The sequence below is a fragment of the Micromesistius poutassou genome (assembly GCF_964030765.1).
Source record: "Micromesistius poutassou genome assembly, chromosome: 2".
Lineage (NCBI taxonomy): Eukaryota > Metazoa > Chordata > Actinopteri > Gadiformes > Gadidae > Micromesistius > Micromesistius poutassou.
The window spans coordinates 7,574,968-7,589,707 of NC_140272.1; the positions used below are offsets into that span (position 1 = coordinate 7,574,968).

Genomic DNA, 14,740 nt, shown 5'->3' on the forward strand with positions numbered 1-14,740 from the left:
TGCAGTACACACTCTCTGTTCTGCAATACACAGTACACAATAAGCAGTACACACTCCTGTGTGTCCTGAAATACCTCTGATTACTTGATGCAGAGCATTCAAGAAACCCCACTATTTTTACAATACTCTTTTATTTTTATTTTTTTGCCAGAAACTATCCCACATTTCTTCCATTGGAACATTGACATGAATCCATCCCAACATTTGCTCATGTGACACGGTTTCCACCAATAGCGTCTCTGTGTTCTCTCGAGCCAGGTGTTCTGGGCCGTACCCAATTAGGAAGAAGCATTCTGGCAGCTGTGATGATGTCAGCCTTATTTGTAGTGTTTGGTTCTGTCCCTAAGGATACAAATCGTGGGTCCACAGATACTAAACTGGCTTGATCTTAACCCAAAGGAGTATTACATTTACGTTAATGGAATTTAATAGACACTTTTTTCCAAAGCGACTTACAATAAGTACATTTGTCAGAAAGAAAGAGAAACAACAATATATCGCTGTCGGTACATTAAGGATGTTCATAGAAACAAGTGCCAAGCACTAACAATCACTAGGTTTACCCATTCCCCATACACAACAGGGATAGCTAGGATAAGATGCGACACAATGTAAAATGTACTACTAAGTGTAAGTGTAAGGAGCATTTAGGAGTCTAGACTGTTACTCTCTCTATCCCTGGATCCAAACTGCTCTCTCAGCAGACATCTGTCTCCGTCTCTCTCTACCTCTCACTGCTGTTTGCGGTTATTTCAATAATGTAAATAACAGAATGCATTCTGGGAGATGTAGTGCAGTTAGTTTGGAAGTTGCAGTTATAGTTAAAGAATACCAGGGTATCGCTGGACAGTGCCCTAGTGTCCCGTCTGGGATAAGTAAAGGACGATAATAAAGGTTAGGGTTAGGGTTAACCCACCAAAGCTAAAGGAGCTTTGTGAATACATTAATACACTGAGGATGAACACATGAGTCGACGGTGAGGACCCATGCAGTGAGAATAGGATCATCTGAGCGATCATCGCGCCTCGACCCTCTCATCGGCTAACCCCGTCTCCGTCTCTGACTCCGCCCCCAGATCAACCTCACCACGTCGTCGGGTGCCGCCCAGCTCATCAGCCGCGCCCAGAGCGTTAGCTCCGCCCCCACCAGTATTTCCCAGCAGGCCGTGCTGCTCGGGAGCCCGTCCAGCCCCACCACCCTCACCGCCAGCCAGGCACAGATGTACCTGCGGGCACAGATGGTGAGACCTCACTCACTCTCACTCATTCATTCATGTACCTGCGGACAAGGATGGTGAGACTCGCACGCACACACTCACTCACTCCCTCATGTACTTGCGGGCACAGATGTGGGTGAGACACTGACTGACTGACTGACAGCCTTTGAGGCCTGATGCGTGTGTCCATCTGTCCTTCCCATCCAGCGCTCCCCCCTCCCCCGCTGTTGGTTAGTGTAATAAAAAGCCAACGCCACGAACGATGCATCGACGTACTGAGGTTGTTATTATTTTTAAACTCAAACATTAACTGTCTAAATGCGAGAGTCACTAACGAGAGAAAAACACTCAAACCACTTCCAAGCGGAGGAGGCCGTCGTTACTTTTAAACGCCCCCGTCTCCAGCGGCAACATCATATGTTTTTAATATTCCCCTTCTTCATTAGTGCCTTTTTTTTACAGCTCGGCGTGGTTAACCGCTGACGTCTCTTGCTCTCTCGCTCTCTCGCTCTCTCTCGCTCACTCTCTCTCCCTCTCCATCTCCCGCTCTCGTCCTGCTGGCTCTCAAAGCGCAGGCCCAGACGGAGGCTGTCTCATTAGCGGGCGGGCTAACCGCTCTGCTAACGGCGTGTGACGCGGTTGGCAGTGTCTGACACACGTCTCTCTGTTCCGACTGCCACTCGCTCAGAACCCCCCCGCCCAGCTCCCAGGCCCGCGGCCTGCAGGCGGCTGCTGTCTGTGGGCAGAGCCCTCACACAAACACAGGCGTCGGGTTTCATGTGCCGCCTGTCAAAGCCGCCAGCTTAGCGGCTGGCCTGACGCCGCGTGGGAAATGTGCCGGTGATGCCCGTGCAGCCGATGTACAGACGTTGTTGTGGTGGTGCAGGCGTCTCTCTCTTTATGTTAAGGCAATGCACACACACACACACACACACACACACACACACACACACACACACACACACACACACACACACACACACACACACACACACACACACACACACACACACACACACACACACACACACACACACACACTGAGTGCTGTCGGGTTGTGAGCTACTTGTTCTTAAGTGAGGCACTCAGCCACTTCAGTACCTGATATTGAGTTACAGGTACTGGTGTGCTGTAATAGGTTCGGTTTGAGAGGCTGGGCCGTGATGAATTCAGTATGGGGGTGTTTTGGATTCACTACTTCCAGCGTTCAGGGGAAAGGATGGAATGTGTCTCCTCAATCGGGGCCTTTTGATTTATTCATAGATTGTGTTATATTTGATTTCTTGCTTCTTGATACTTTCACAATAGTACATGGGGCATTGACTGATTGACTATTTCCTTCCTTTTCCCTTTTTTATTCATAGCGAAACATTTCTTAACGTTTCCTTTTCTTTGCAAGCATATACCCAATACATTCCATTAAGGCAAGACTTCAATTGTGTGTGTGTGTGTGTGTGTGTGTGTGTGTGTGTGTGTGTGTGTGTGTGTGCGTGTGCGCGTGCGCGCAGCAGGTAGCCAGGAGCCTGGGCCGAGCCGTCCCCCTGTCGTCTCAGCTCATCTTCACGCCCACTGCCACGGTAACGGCTGTCCAATCAGAGAGCTCCGCGCAGTCCTGCCAGGTACCGTGTCCCCTGGCAGCGCAACACATGGACCGGCATCAGCCAATCAGAGACTGAGCTTACTGTAGTGGGCGTGATCGTCAGCCATTGGCTGATCAGTATCTCTGACCAATTGAGTAAAAGAGCTTGCTTTTCACAGGCTTCTCTGATTGGCTGATCAGAAATGCTGATCAGTCAATAAGTTACAGAGCCTGCTGTAACAGGCTTTTCTGATTGGCTGATCAGTGTTTCTTATCAATCAGTTAGAGCTTCAGTCAAGAGGATTTTCTGATTGGCTTATTGCCTTGCAGTAACAGGAGTTTCTGATTGGCTCATTGCCATATCTGTCAATCAGAATCAGCGCTTGCTGTAGGGGAGGTTTCCCTGGAGATGGGTCCATCCCTTGGGTTGGATAGTAGGTCTGGGGTCCTCCCTAATGGGTCCCCACTGACACACATTACTGGGAATAGGGTCTCACATTACTGGGTATAGTGGCACACGTTACTGGGTTTACTGGCACACATAACTGGGTATAGTTGCACACTTTACTCAGAGTAGGGTCCAGGTAACCAAACGTGATCCTGGAAGCGCAGCACATTTCCACTCATACCTGTCGCCATGACTTTATTCCGATTTAAAAAAAAAAAGGACAGATTGGTTTCCTAGCAAAGGAATTGCCTCTTATTGCCTGAGCCCATCTGGATCCTCGACATATTTGCATATATATTGTGGTTTATCCGAAGAATAGGATGCAAATCCATTGCGATGTATGCAAATTATTAAGGAATGCGTTTTCCTTTGTTTGCAAGATATGTATTGATATTAATCTATTATAGTGCTGTTTACTGTCAAATATTGAACACGTCGTGATACCACTTTGATATTCACGGGATTCAACTCATTTGAACTTGTAGGAACGTGACTCTGCCACTAGAGGGCGTTGCACCACACAGAATACTGAAGTCTTCCATTTCAGCAAACTCATTGAAATAGCCCGGGATGGGTGATATTTGCATTGCAAGTTCCCTCAATATTGAGTACAAGGGTTCAAAATTCTCATGATTTCTTGCACAATAATGCTAAGGCTAATAATTCATGAAGATTCTGTCTAGGAGACGAGACTGTTACTCTCTCTGTCCCTGTATCCATATCGCTCTCTCTCTGCCTACATTTTTCTCTGTCTCTCTCTACCTCTCTCTGCCTCTCTCTGCTATTCCTCTGCTATTTCCCTCAATATTGAGTTTAAGGGTTCAAATATCTCATGATTCTTGCACAATAAAGCTAATGCTAATAATACAAGAAGAAAAATGGCTTCCCTTAAGTATTGGTATTAAAGCAAGGCCCTGACCGCCTTCTTCCTAGGATGACCTTTAACCTCCTCCTCCTCCTCCTCTCCAGAACCAGGTCCAGAACCTGGCCATGCGGGGCCAGCAGGGGGCCTCCATGGGCCCCCAGGCCCTCAGCCTGAAGCAGACCCCGGTGCCCATCCAGCCGGCCTCCCTGATCCGGAACCCCTGTCCCCAGGGCTCCGCCCTTTCCGTGGGGGCGGGGCTAGTGGGGAAAGGGGTGGGGCTTGCGGACGGCCCCTCTGAGGCGGGGAAGAAGGCGGAGCCGGAGGTGCGCGCCATCAACATGAGCCGCAACAACAACGTGGCGGCCGCGCCGCCGCTCATCGCCCCGGGTACGTCACCACGGCAACGTCACACCCCCACATGGCAACGTCACGCCGCCCACATGGCAACGTGGCCGCAACACACGCAAAACATGCTAGCACACTAACAGAGCAGCACACGTTAACAGAGCAGCACACGCACTAACACACCCGCCGTGCAGCAACACAAGCTAACAGGGCAGCGCATATACTAACACGTCAACAGAGCGGCACACATGCGAACAGGCTAATGTGCAGCAAACAGGCTAACACACTAACAGAGCAGCACACAGGCTAACACTCTAACAGAGCAGTACACAGGCTAACACGCCGGGCGTCCAGCAGGCCACGCTGCTCGCTGTGTGCATCATGAACTCTGTCAATGTGGCCCTCACTCCGATTGCTGAGCCATCATAAAGTTATATGGAGCACTATAAACACATCGTCCCGACTGGGGTTCATAAAGTACTCATCCTGGGTATTAGACAGATATTCTGAGACTGTTTAAGGTCTCCTGAGAATAAACCATTCTGCACTCCATGTCAACGTTGAGCTCTATATCTTTGAGTGATTTGGAGGGATTTAATGACGCAACACATCATTTATTTTATTGATCCCAACCGATATGCCCTTCCGATATCAGGAGTAAAACGGTGGCATCTGTTGAAATAGTATGTCATGTGATCGCACGGGTCATAAGATAACCTAATCAATAGTAATAATAGTGATCGATAGCCTGTTGTTTTCACCACAGAGCGAGAAGTGAAGACAAGAGCGTCTGAGATACTGTGGACTGTTTGTAGTGTGTGTGTGTGTGTGTGTGTGCGTGTGTGTGTATGTGTTCTTCACTCGTATGGTGTGTGTGTGTGGTTGAGGGCATCACAAACCTGGATGCACGCCACCGCACGCGTCTCCTCGGTTGCCATGGCAGCTGGCCATGAGGGACAGGTGTCCTCAGGGGACCCGGGCAGCGGTCCCGGGGCGGTGTCTGGTGGGCGGGACTACTGACGAGTTCTTTAGTACACGGCCGACAATAAGGGCATGCAAATGATCTTTGTCTAAGGGCCCGTTACAAGACCATGATGGGGCTAAACCTTTTGTAAACACACGTGTGTGTGGGAGGGTGGGTGTGTGTGTGTGTGTGTTTCTTTTTGTGTGTGTGTGTCTCTCTGCTTGTGTGTGTCTGTGCATCGGTGTGTGTCTGTGACCAAGGCTGCTCTAGAGTCCTGGAGGTGCAGGCCTATCTCCAGAGCTCGCCCTCTGTAGGCTCCTCCAGGGTTTGAGCAGATGTTCTGCACCACTACGACCCAAAACATCTCCGCATCGAGGCACGGCTCGGTGTTGGTTTCCACGGTGATACCCTGAGCCCAGGACTAGACGTTTGGGAATCAAAGACCCTGTGTGTGTGTGTGTGTGTGTGTGTCTGTGTGTGTGTGTGTGTGTGTGTGTGTGTGTGTGTGTGTGTGTGTGTGTGTGTGTGTGTGTGTGTGTGTGTGTGTGTGTGTGTGTGTGTGTGTGTGTGTGTGTGTGTGTGTGGGGGTTTATTATGTCTGCTGCTGGTGAGAAGTGGTAATGGAGCCCTCAGACAGCAGAGGGAGGGTGGGCCTCCCTCTGCTGCAGGGGGGTTGGCTGAATGGAGTGGGGGGCCGGCAGCTGTTCCGCTCGGTGGTCCGTTTTGTTCCCCAGCGTTTGTCGTCGCCTCCTCTTGGCAGACCGTGGCTATCACCCTGCTAACACACACAGGCTCACACTTGCAGCACACACTCATGCAGCACACACTGACACGCATGCACACATAGACGCATACACAGACACACAGACAGACGCATGCTCACACACATACACACGCACGGACACATGCACAGGCAGTCACACAGGCACAAACAGACACACACACAGGCGCACACACAAGCACACGCACGCACGCACACACACACAGGCACAAACAGACACACACAGGCGCACACTTGCACACGCACATCTCAAGCCCAGACACAATTAGAGGGTCTCACACTCACAGTGTGTGTGGCCCGATCCCAGTGGGGAGCCCAGATTTCCCCATTGGTCCATTGGATATGGGAAAACCCATGCGGAAAACACATGACTCATTGTCTCCGTGTGTGATGAAATAAAGGCTGTACTCCATGGATACGACCGGAACTGGCTTTCACAACGTTCAATACAAGAGTTATGTCCCTTTGTAGGTAGAGATTGATTAATCAATGGCAAATTGTGTTTTTTGAGGTGAGATTTAAGAACCAAGTAGTCGCCAAGTCGCAAGCATTGTGCTCAATACATTATCAATGACATAAACAATAATATTAAGATCACACATTTTGTTGCTATCGTCAAAGTGTAATGGTAAAATAACATGTGGTAGTCATACTAGCTTCGAACAGAGAGTTTGAAGACGTGCCTTGCTCAAGTGAGGCAGGCCGCTTCCAACCGGATGATGAAACGGAGTGAAAACGAACGCCGTGTTGACGGAGGCGGAAAAACGGACCCTAGGGCGTGCAAACCGCCCCGGACCGGTTCACTAGGGCTACAGATCACTCTGTAACATACTGTTGCTACGGTACACTGCAGGGTTTGAACAGAGGCCCTGGTGGCTGGTGGCTTTACAGGGGTATCTGGTATCCGTGCATAAAGCTGACGGTTATCAGGGTCTGAAGAGGGGGAACCTTTTGTCAATGGAGCAAATCGCTATTCTTCACCTGCTGGTTAGTTGTAGAGTCTGATGGTGAACTTGTACAAACGGCTGACCTGGTTGTGTGTGTGTGTGTGTGTGTGTGTGTGTGTGTGTGTGTGTGTGTGTGTGTGTGTGTGTGTGTGTGTGTGTGTGTGTGTGTGTGTGTGGCAGAGCGGCAGCCTGTGTGTGGGGACTCAGGGATTTTCCAAGGTGTTAAAAATAAATTGAATCAGATGGGAAATGAAACCGTTGTCACCTCTGATACACGTGCTAGAGCAACACATCGCTGGTGGTTAGGAGGCCTGGGGCCCCCACCTGAAAAGTACCGGGTACAATGCCCCTAACGTCGCAGCCTTCCTGTATCCCTCCCAGAGTATCCTGCCCTAGCCCACTACCTCACTTCTTGATAACAAGCATCTCGATTCTGTAGGGCGCTTTGGACCAAACTCTCTCCTTAAGGACTACATGGTAGACAGTATCTTGCAGCGCTACAAACTCTAACACAACGTGTGTGTGTGTGTGTGTGTGTGTGTGTGTGTGTGTGTGTGTGTGTGTGTGTGTGTGTGTGTGTGTGTGTGTGTGTGTGTGTGTGTGTGTGTGTGTGTGTGTGTGGAACATGTAGAGTTAGACACGAGCTGTGTGTTTGAAGCCATAGACGATGTGTATGTAAAGATTACTGTGTGTTGGAGCGAGTCCAAACACGGATGCATAAAGCCATGCTTGTGTGTGTGTGTAGCCTTGCCTCTGTAGGCGAGCGGGCCATAATCCTGGAGCCTTGTGGGAGCGGGTTAGGGGAGTGGGGGGGGGGCTATGGTTTTAAATGACTTCCTCTCCTCCCTGGCCCCACTCTGGTCCTCATTACGAGCCTGAGAAAGCTGTCCAGATTCCCTTGGGGAGCTGATGGTCCTATCTGGCCCTCGGTCTCAGACCTGCCCCTCCGCCCCTGGCCCCCCCGGCCGCTGTATCGATCCACCCCCCTCTCCTCTGGGTGTCTGCTGAAGGTCCGCTGCGGGGGTGAATCCAGAGGCCACATGTGACCTAATGACCCTTTGATGAAATGACCCCCAGCTCGGCCCGCAGTCCCCCGAGGCTGGGCAGCCTGTGGTCATGTCCCTGCACACTACTTACGATCTACTGTCACTCAAAGAAGACGCCTTTATCCAAAGAGACTAAGTCAAGGGTTGAAGAGGCATTAATGAGGAGACAGGGGTTATTAGGTGCCTTGCTCAAGGATGCCTACAACTAGATTCTAGACATCGGGGATCGAACCCAGAACCTTACGACCGGGAGTCAAGCAGCATTAAAGAGGCAGCATTGCAGAGGCATTAATGAGGAGACATGGGTTATTACCCGTAGGTGCCTTGCTCAAGGATGCTTTCAGCTAAACTGAAATCGTCATTCACAGACACTCCCAGGGCGTCAGACCAGCCTGATGACAGTCCAATACTTTCCAGGAGGAACGTCTACTATTTGTTTCCACATGAGGGCCTGGACTGTGGCTGCAGCCTCACGAAAAGAGGGGGGAAAACATACTGTTGGAAACCAGATGGAGGGTCGCCCACGCAGAATGCAGTGCGGAGAACGAGGGGAGGGGAGGGGAGAGGAGGGGATTCTGGGGGATGCGTACGGCTGGTGTTGTTTTGGTGCCGTCATCGGATTGCTGGAGGATGTGTTAAATGTCACCGTGTGATGGTGTGTCCGCACACCGACGTGTCCACGCGACACAAGCCGTCGCTAAGAGCTGCTGTCAGCTCCATCAGAACCGGACAGACAGACAGGCGCTCCGCCGTCTGTCTGCCCGGGGAGGAGCGAGACAGGTTCTGTCAGAGAATGGAGGGACGTGGGATGATGCTGTTTCACTTTTTGTCCTTTTTTTAAAGATGTACTAATAAGAGCATGAGTCATCTGTACTGACTGCTTCCTGGGTGGTGTGGGGAATATTTATTTTCTGTGTGTGGGGGTGTGAATGCTGACTCACCATTGACTACTTCTAGAGTTCCTACGGGGTAACTTGGTGGATCTGTGGGAGAAGGAATAGGCCTTGGTGAGTTCTTTCTCCCTGATGTCGTCCAATCTTTTCCAAGTTTTACTTGTGTTGTCAGGCCAGCTCCAACTGCATCGTGTCCATTTGATGATCCTGACCCATAGTTTAAGAGAGGAGAGGTTCTACCTCCACTGTAGCTTTTCTCTTCCACTGGAGGGCTCCTAACCCAATGGGAGAGCTACTACCTCCACTGGAGAGCTACTACCTCCACTGGAGAGCTACTACCTCCACTGTAGAGCTACTACCTCCACTGTAGAGCTACTACCTCCACTGTAGAGCTACTACCTCCACTGGAGAGCTACTACCTCCACTGTAGAGCTACTACCTCCACTGGAGAGCTACTACCTCCACTGGAGAGCTACTTCTATCTCCACTGGAGAGCTACTGCTATCTCCACTTGAGAGCTGCTACCTCCACTGGTGAAGGTTGTACCTTCATTGATGAAGCTAATACCTCCACTAGAGACACTGGAGAGCTACTACCCGCACTGGACAGTTTCTACCTCCACTGGTGAAGCTCCTACCTCCACTGGTGAAGCCAACATGGTTCTCTCAGTCAACATGGATAAGCCAACCGGTTTCCCCTCACCCCAGCCCCCAACACGACTCGATGTTGGGGGCTTCGAGCCATGATGAATGAGCTATGTCCGGGCCTCGGGTTGTCTCTCATTGGCTCTGACGAGTGGCGACAGATCACTGGTTGACGAAGGCTTTGAGTAATGGCAGGAGAGGCTAAACTACTCCAGAAGGTCTGTCTTTCAGCAGGGTTGTCTTTCAACAGGATGGGGGTGGTGGCAAGCAAGGTGAAGGCTAAGGGAACAAAACAACATTTTTCTTCAGTTTATATTTTGGGGTCGTGTGATTGGTGCTTCGAGATTTGAGAAGGAGGAAATAGGTTGAAGGTGATCATTAGCCTGACGTGGTTTAGCTAATGATGTCTGTCAGTGAGGTATGGAGAGGAAATGGCACCCCATTATGTGTTGTGCAACGTTGTACTGACCCTGCTTTATGAAGGGATTCAATCTTCAAGTCCCTATAGTGGCTGCCGAGGCCATATCTCACTACAAAGGTGGTAATACAGTAGTTTGTGGAATTCAGGAAAGAGTCATGAATCAACACCAGCTCTTGCCAATACAGTTGGCTGAAGTAATGTCCTCAGAGACGAAAGCCCTCAATGTAAATGTAACCCTCTTCTTCTCTCCCTTCTCCCTCCAGCCTACACTCAGATCCAGCCCCACTCTCTGGTCACTCAGCACAAACAGCAGCAGCAGCAGCAGCACCAGCACCACCAGTTTGTGATGCAGCAGAGCGCCCAGTCCTCCCAGCGGCCCCAGGGCCAGCTGCTGCAGACGGCCTCCATCCAGCCCTGCCCACACCCAGTCCCCGTGCTGCCCAAGCCGGGGCCCCACCAGACCGCCGGGCCCCACCAGGCCACCATCTTCCACTCCACCGTCAACCCCCAGGCCCTGCACGCCTCGCTGGGCCACGCCAAGGCCCAGCCGGTGCAGCTCACCGCCATCAACCTGCAGATCCAGCCCACGGTGAGAGCCCACGTGGGGGGGACACGCGCATCTCTTTGACTGTTGGATTATCATTGGGTACTCCACGTGAACACTGCTCTCAGAGTGTGACGGATGTTGGATTATCATTGGTTACTCTGTGTGAACACAGTTATCAGAGTGTTACAAATGTTGTTTCTCTTGTGTCTGTCCTGAGTACGTGGCGAGTAGAGCAGGTTGTGGGTTTGAACTCCAATGCCCAGAGCCTTCCTGTAGACATCTTAAGCCCTAGCCCCCACCTGCTCCTTAATGACCTGTCTCTGTACTGTCTAACCCCCACCTGCTCCTTTATGACCTATCTCTGTACTGTCTAACCCCTACCTGCTCCTTAATGACCTGTCTCTGTACATTTTTATAAACATCTGCTGAAGGACTTCATTCAATTAGTAAATTAAATAGCAAGACTCTTAAGCCTTTTTAGGACTAGTCAATAGTGTTATTGAGTATTAAAATGCATATTTTATACATGTGCCATTTGTCACATTGCAACATCGTGTTGGGTGGCATTGTAATTCTTGTGGGAGGGCAGGGAGTTCCCGAGAGAGGACACTTAACGACCTGATTTGCATACAGCCTCCTGAAGAGCTGATCAGGTTTCTCATGTTTCGGTTTTTAACGTGCAAATAATTACAACTGTCAAACTGAACTGCCATTCATTGGCGTGTGTGCCAGCCACAGCGTTTAATCCTAGCTGGAGGCAGAGAGGCTGGTTTTAGTTTTAGATGTATTCAGGAACATCCTGAATACTTAGAATGATGCATGCAAATGTTCTTTAAAGGAACAAATCCAGGTCTGTCAGGTCATCTCATAATGGATGTAATCTGTCGTTATCTGGTGCACACCTCAACAGCGTCCCAAACATATTCAATAGATTCCTTCTCCTTTAGTTGCTTTATTGAGTTGCCTCCTCACACTCCTCAGCATCTCTAGACGGACGGATGCTCTTCTGCTCTTCTGGCTCCTCGCCCTGTAGAGGGCTTACGACTGGGGCGGGGGGGGGGGGGGTGTCGTCTAATGGGTCTGTGAAGCCCTTTGAGTCTGTGACTGTGATTAAGAGCTCTACTCACAAAAAGTGACTTACCCTTTTTTTTTTTTCTTCTTCTCAGGCCTCTCGAATGATCCAAGCCAGTAAAGATAAGCCCACCTCATTGGTGGTAAGAGAAGCCGGCCCCACCTCCACGGCCTCGCCGCACCCCCACCCCCACTCCCACCCCCTCCATCACCACCACCATCACCATCACCAACAGCAGCAGCATCAACAGCAGCAGCAACCACCACTGCACCACCAGCCTGTCGCTCCTCCACCGCCTCCACCTCCACCCCAGCCCAGCAAGCCCGTAGAACCACAGCCCAAGGCCAGCCTTCCTGCCCCCCCATCTGGGCCCACGCAAGGTAAGGAACCAGAAATGTTCTCATACCATTTTCTCTTTCCCGATACCGATTCAGATTACTGAACTTGAGTATCGGATCGGTGCATAGACTTGCGTACTCGCTGATACCCAATACTGCATTTTAGGCAGTATCGGAGGAATTTCCGATACTGCTATAGGTATCGGAACAACTCTATATAATAAGGATCCGGCCTCTTCTGGGGGCCCCCAATGGTGCCAGAGACCTGTGGTCACACTGCCGGAAGAGGAGGATAGAGAAGGGGGCTCGCTGGAGGCAGGCAGGCAGGCTAGCCCCTGACAGCCCAGCTTTAGGGAGAGAGCTGTTTAATGATTGTGTTTCCTGGCTGTATTTCCGTGCCGTCTTGTATATGGTTCAGTATGTACGTTTATGGTGTCGAGCAGTGTGATAATATTGAAATGCTTAAATGTAAACACGGTGCACTCATCTTGACACAAACAACGGTAAATCTACATATCTGTAGACATAGAATGTTTGGACTTTCAAAATAAAAGCAGGGGTGTCTTTTCACAACAGATGGACATGACGTTCTGGTTTTATCTTGAGTGTGTCTAGGCTGCTTTATCAGTAACTTGGACTGAGCGCTGGACAGGCTCACATGTGCAATAGCTTTTAATTTGATGTATTGGTCGAATTCAGCGTCAAACGTCCACCAAAACACTTTTCCCTCTAAAGCAACGCATAGAAAAACAGAAAAGCTTTTAAAGGTCTGGAAAATGTTCATATTCCGGAGATCATATAGAATCTGTGACCACACAAGTAAAGTAAATAAATGGGTGGGCTGCTAACATATACAGGCTGTCTACTTCTGTTTTAAACGCTTTTACTCTGATTCACTGGCGAGATGTCTGCCAGGAATCAAACCCACTCACGTTTTGTTTTTTTCGTTCTGTCAGCACATTCAGTGAGTCTGATCGTTGAAGATATAAAACGTTTTATTTTTAGGTAAATTAAACGCAGGGAGGGTCGTTTACAGTAAAGTACATGTCTGTACTTTCCTGTATCATATTATGTTATGATAATCCATAAGCACTACACCAAGAGAGACCCATGTTTTCTTGGGTCGTAGTGGATGGCTGTGTAGGCGGTGCTTGTTGTTACAACAGTGGCCGGCGGGGTGTGTTTGTTGTCGGTGGTTTGAGGTCTGATTGTCAGGGAGCTGTAACGCTCACCACCGGGCCAAAGAACCACTTCCTGCTGACTTATGGAATCTATTCTAAAGTACACCATGTGGTTGATCAATTAGCCCAACATTTCTGGAGGAAAAACGCTGGAAAGGTTTTATTTCGGTATATTTAAAGCCTATTCGTCTGGCGAGGCGGTTGGACTTCTTCTGTGTACTTATGGTCACAACCATACATTAGGTCACATGGACTTTGGGCTTCTAAAAAGTTGCGAATAATTTCCCTAAAGCTCACGATTGGAAATTAATTATATTTAAATGGTATATCCGTCCCTAGTTTCGTCATTCCATATGGGCCTTGGTTACTGGTAAGAGCCGCCTGGGTTCTGGTGTTGAGGCACGTCTGAGCCCCGGGGGGCCGCGGGGAAGTGACCGGGGAGGGAGGGAGAGGGCGGCGCCTCGCTCGGGGTCTCCACGGTGGATCCTCCGGCGGGAGCGCGTCAGTCCGCTGCTGCACACGCCGCCTCTCGGCTGCGGGGATCGGGGGAGCAGCGCCGGGTGGCTGTGGATGTGTTCGCCGGGTTGATGTGGATGTGTTTGCCGGGTTATTGTGGATGTTCTGACCCTATGGGAGTAACGGAACAACGGATCTCCGGTCGGATGCAACACGCTTCTTTTGTGTTTTCGCAAAAGTTAAGGCGATCGGGAGCCTTGTCGCCGATTGTCTATGGACTCGTCTCTGATTAATTGACTCATTTACTCTGGAAAACCGAACATATTGCCGGTCGTGTGCGGATTGTTTCTCGGTTTGCGTGTTTTGAAGTCAGCAGGTGGATCTCAAGACTACAAAACAAAGCAGGTGGATAAAAAAAACACGTTTGCCAAGCCACTCATAAGTGCGCTTCATAGGGACATGTGTGTAAAAGGGGCTGTAGCGTACATTAAAAGTTTCCCTGCAGTTATACATTTACTAAGCTAATATTATAGAGAATCAACACTTGCGTCGATCACCAAAGCGTGCTTCTCTCCCGGTCACAGCAGACGGGGTTTCGGACAAGAAGCCGCGGACTCCCCCTCCTCCGGCCGCTCCTCAGCCAGCTCCCCCGGCCATGACCTCGGGCCACGGGGACGAGTCGCCCGCGGTGACGGCCAGCGCGCCGCACAACGGGGAGAACAAGCCACCCCAGGCTATCGTCAAGCCGCAGGTGCTCACGCATGTCATCGAGGGCTTCGTGATCCAGGAGGGAGCCGAGCCGTTCCCCGTGTGTGTAAGTCTCACTCTCTCTATACTCTCTCTCTCTCTCTCTCTCTCTCTCTCTCTCTCTCTCTCTCTCTCTCTCTCTCTCTCTCTCTCTCTCTCTCCTAGCAACGCTACCCCACTGTAGTAAACAAACCTATCATTCCCAAAGCACCCCCCCCCAGGGACCGTTCAGGGAGTAAACACTGGCCCC

At 50.4% G+C, this 14,740-nt stretch overlaps 1 protein-coding gene across 5 annotated transcripts in view; it reads left to right on the forward strand.

The window, feature by feature from the left end:
• Positions 1-14,740, forward strand: part of phc2b (polyhomeotic homolog 2b) — a 37,808-nt gene that overhangs the window by 16,852 nt on the left and 6,216 nt on the right. For 4 of the 5 annotated variants that reach the window (XM_084464296.1, XM_084464295.1, XM_084464292.1 and 1 more), the window contains 6 exons: positions 1,076-1,240; positions 2,725-2,835; positions 4,213-4,495; positions 10,413-10,738; positions 11,863-12,148; positions 14,328-14,557. In XM_084464296.1, the coding sequence (XP_084320422.1) occupies positions 1,076-1,240; positions 2,725-2,835; positions 4,213-4,495; positions 10,413-10,738; positions 11,863-12,148; positions 14,328-14,557 (1,401 nt within the window). The remainder of the gene's footprint in view (positions 1-1,075; positions 1,241-2,724; positions 2,836-4,212; positions 4,496-10,412; positions 10,739-11,862; positions 12,149-14,327; positions 14,558-14,740) is intronic. The other variant, XM_084464293.1, reaches the window with a different exon arrangement.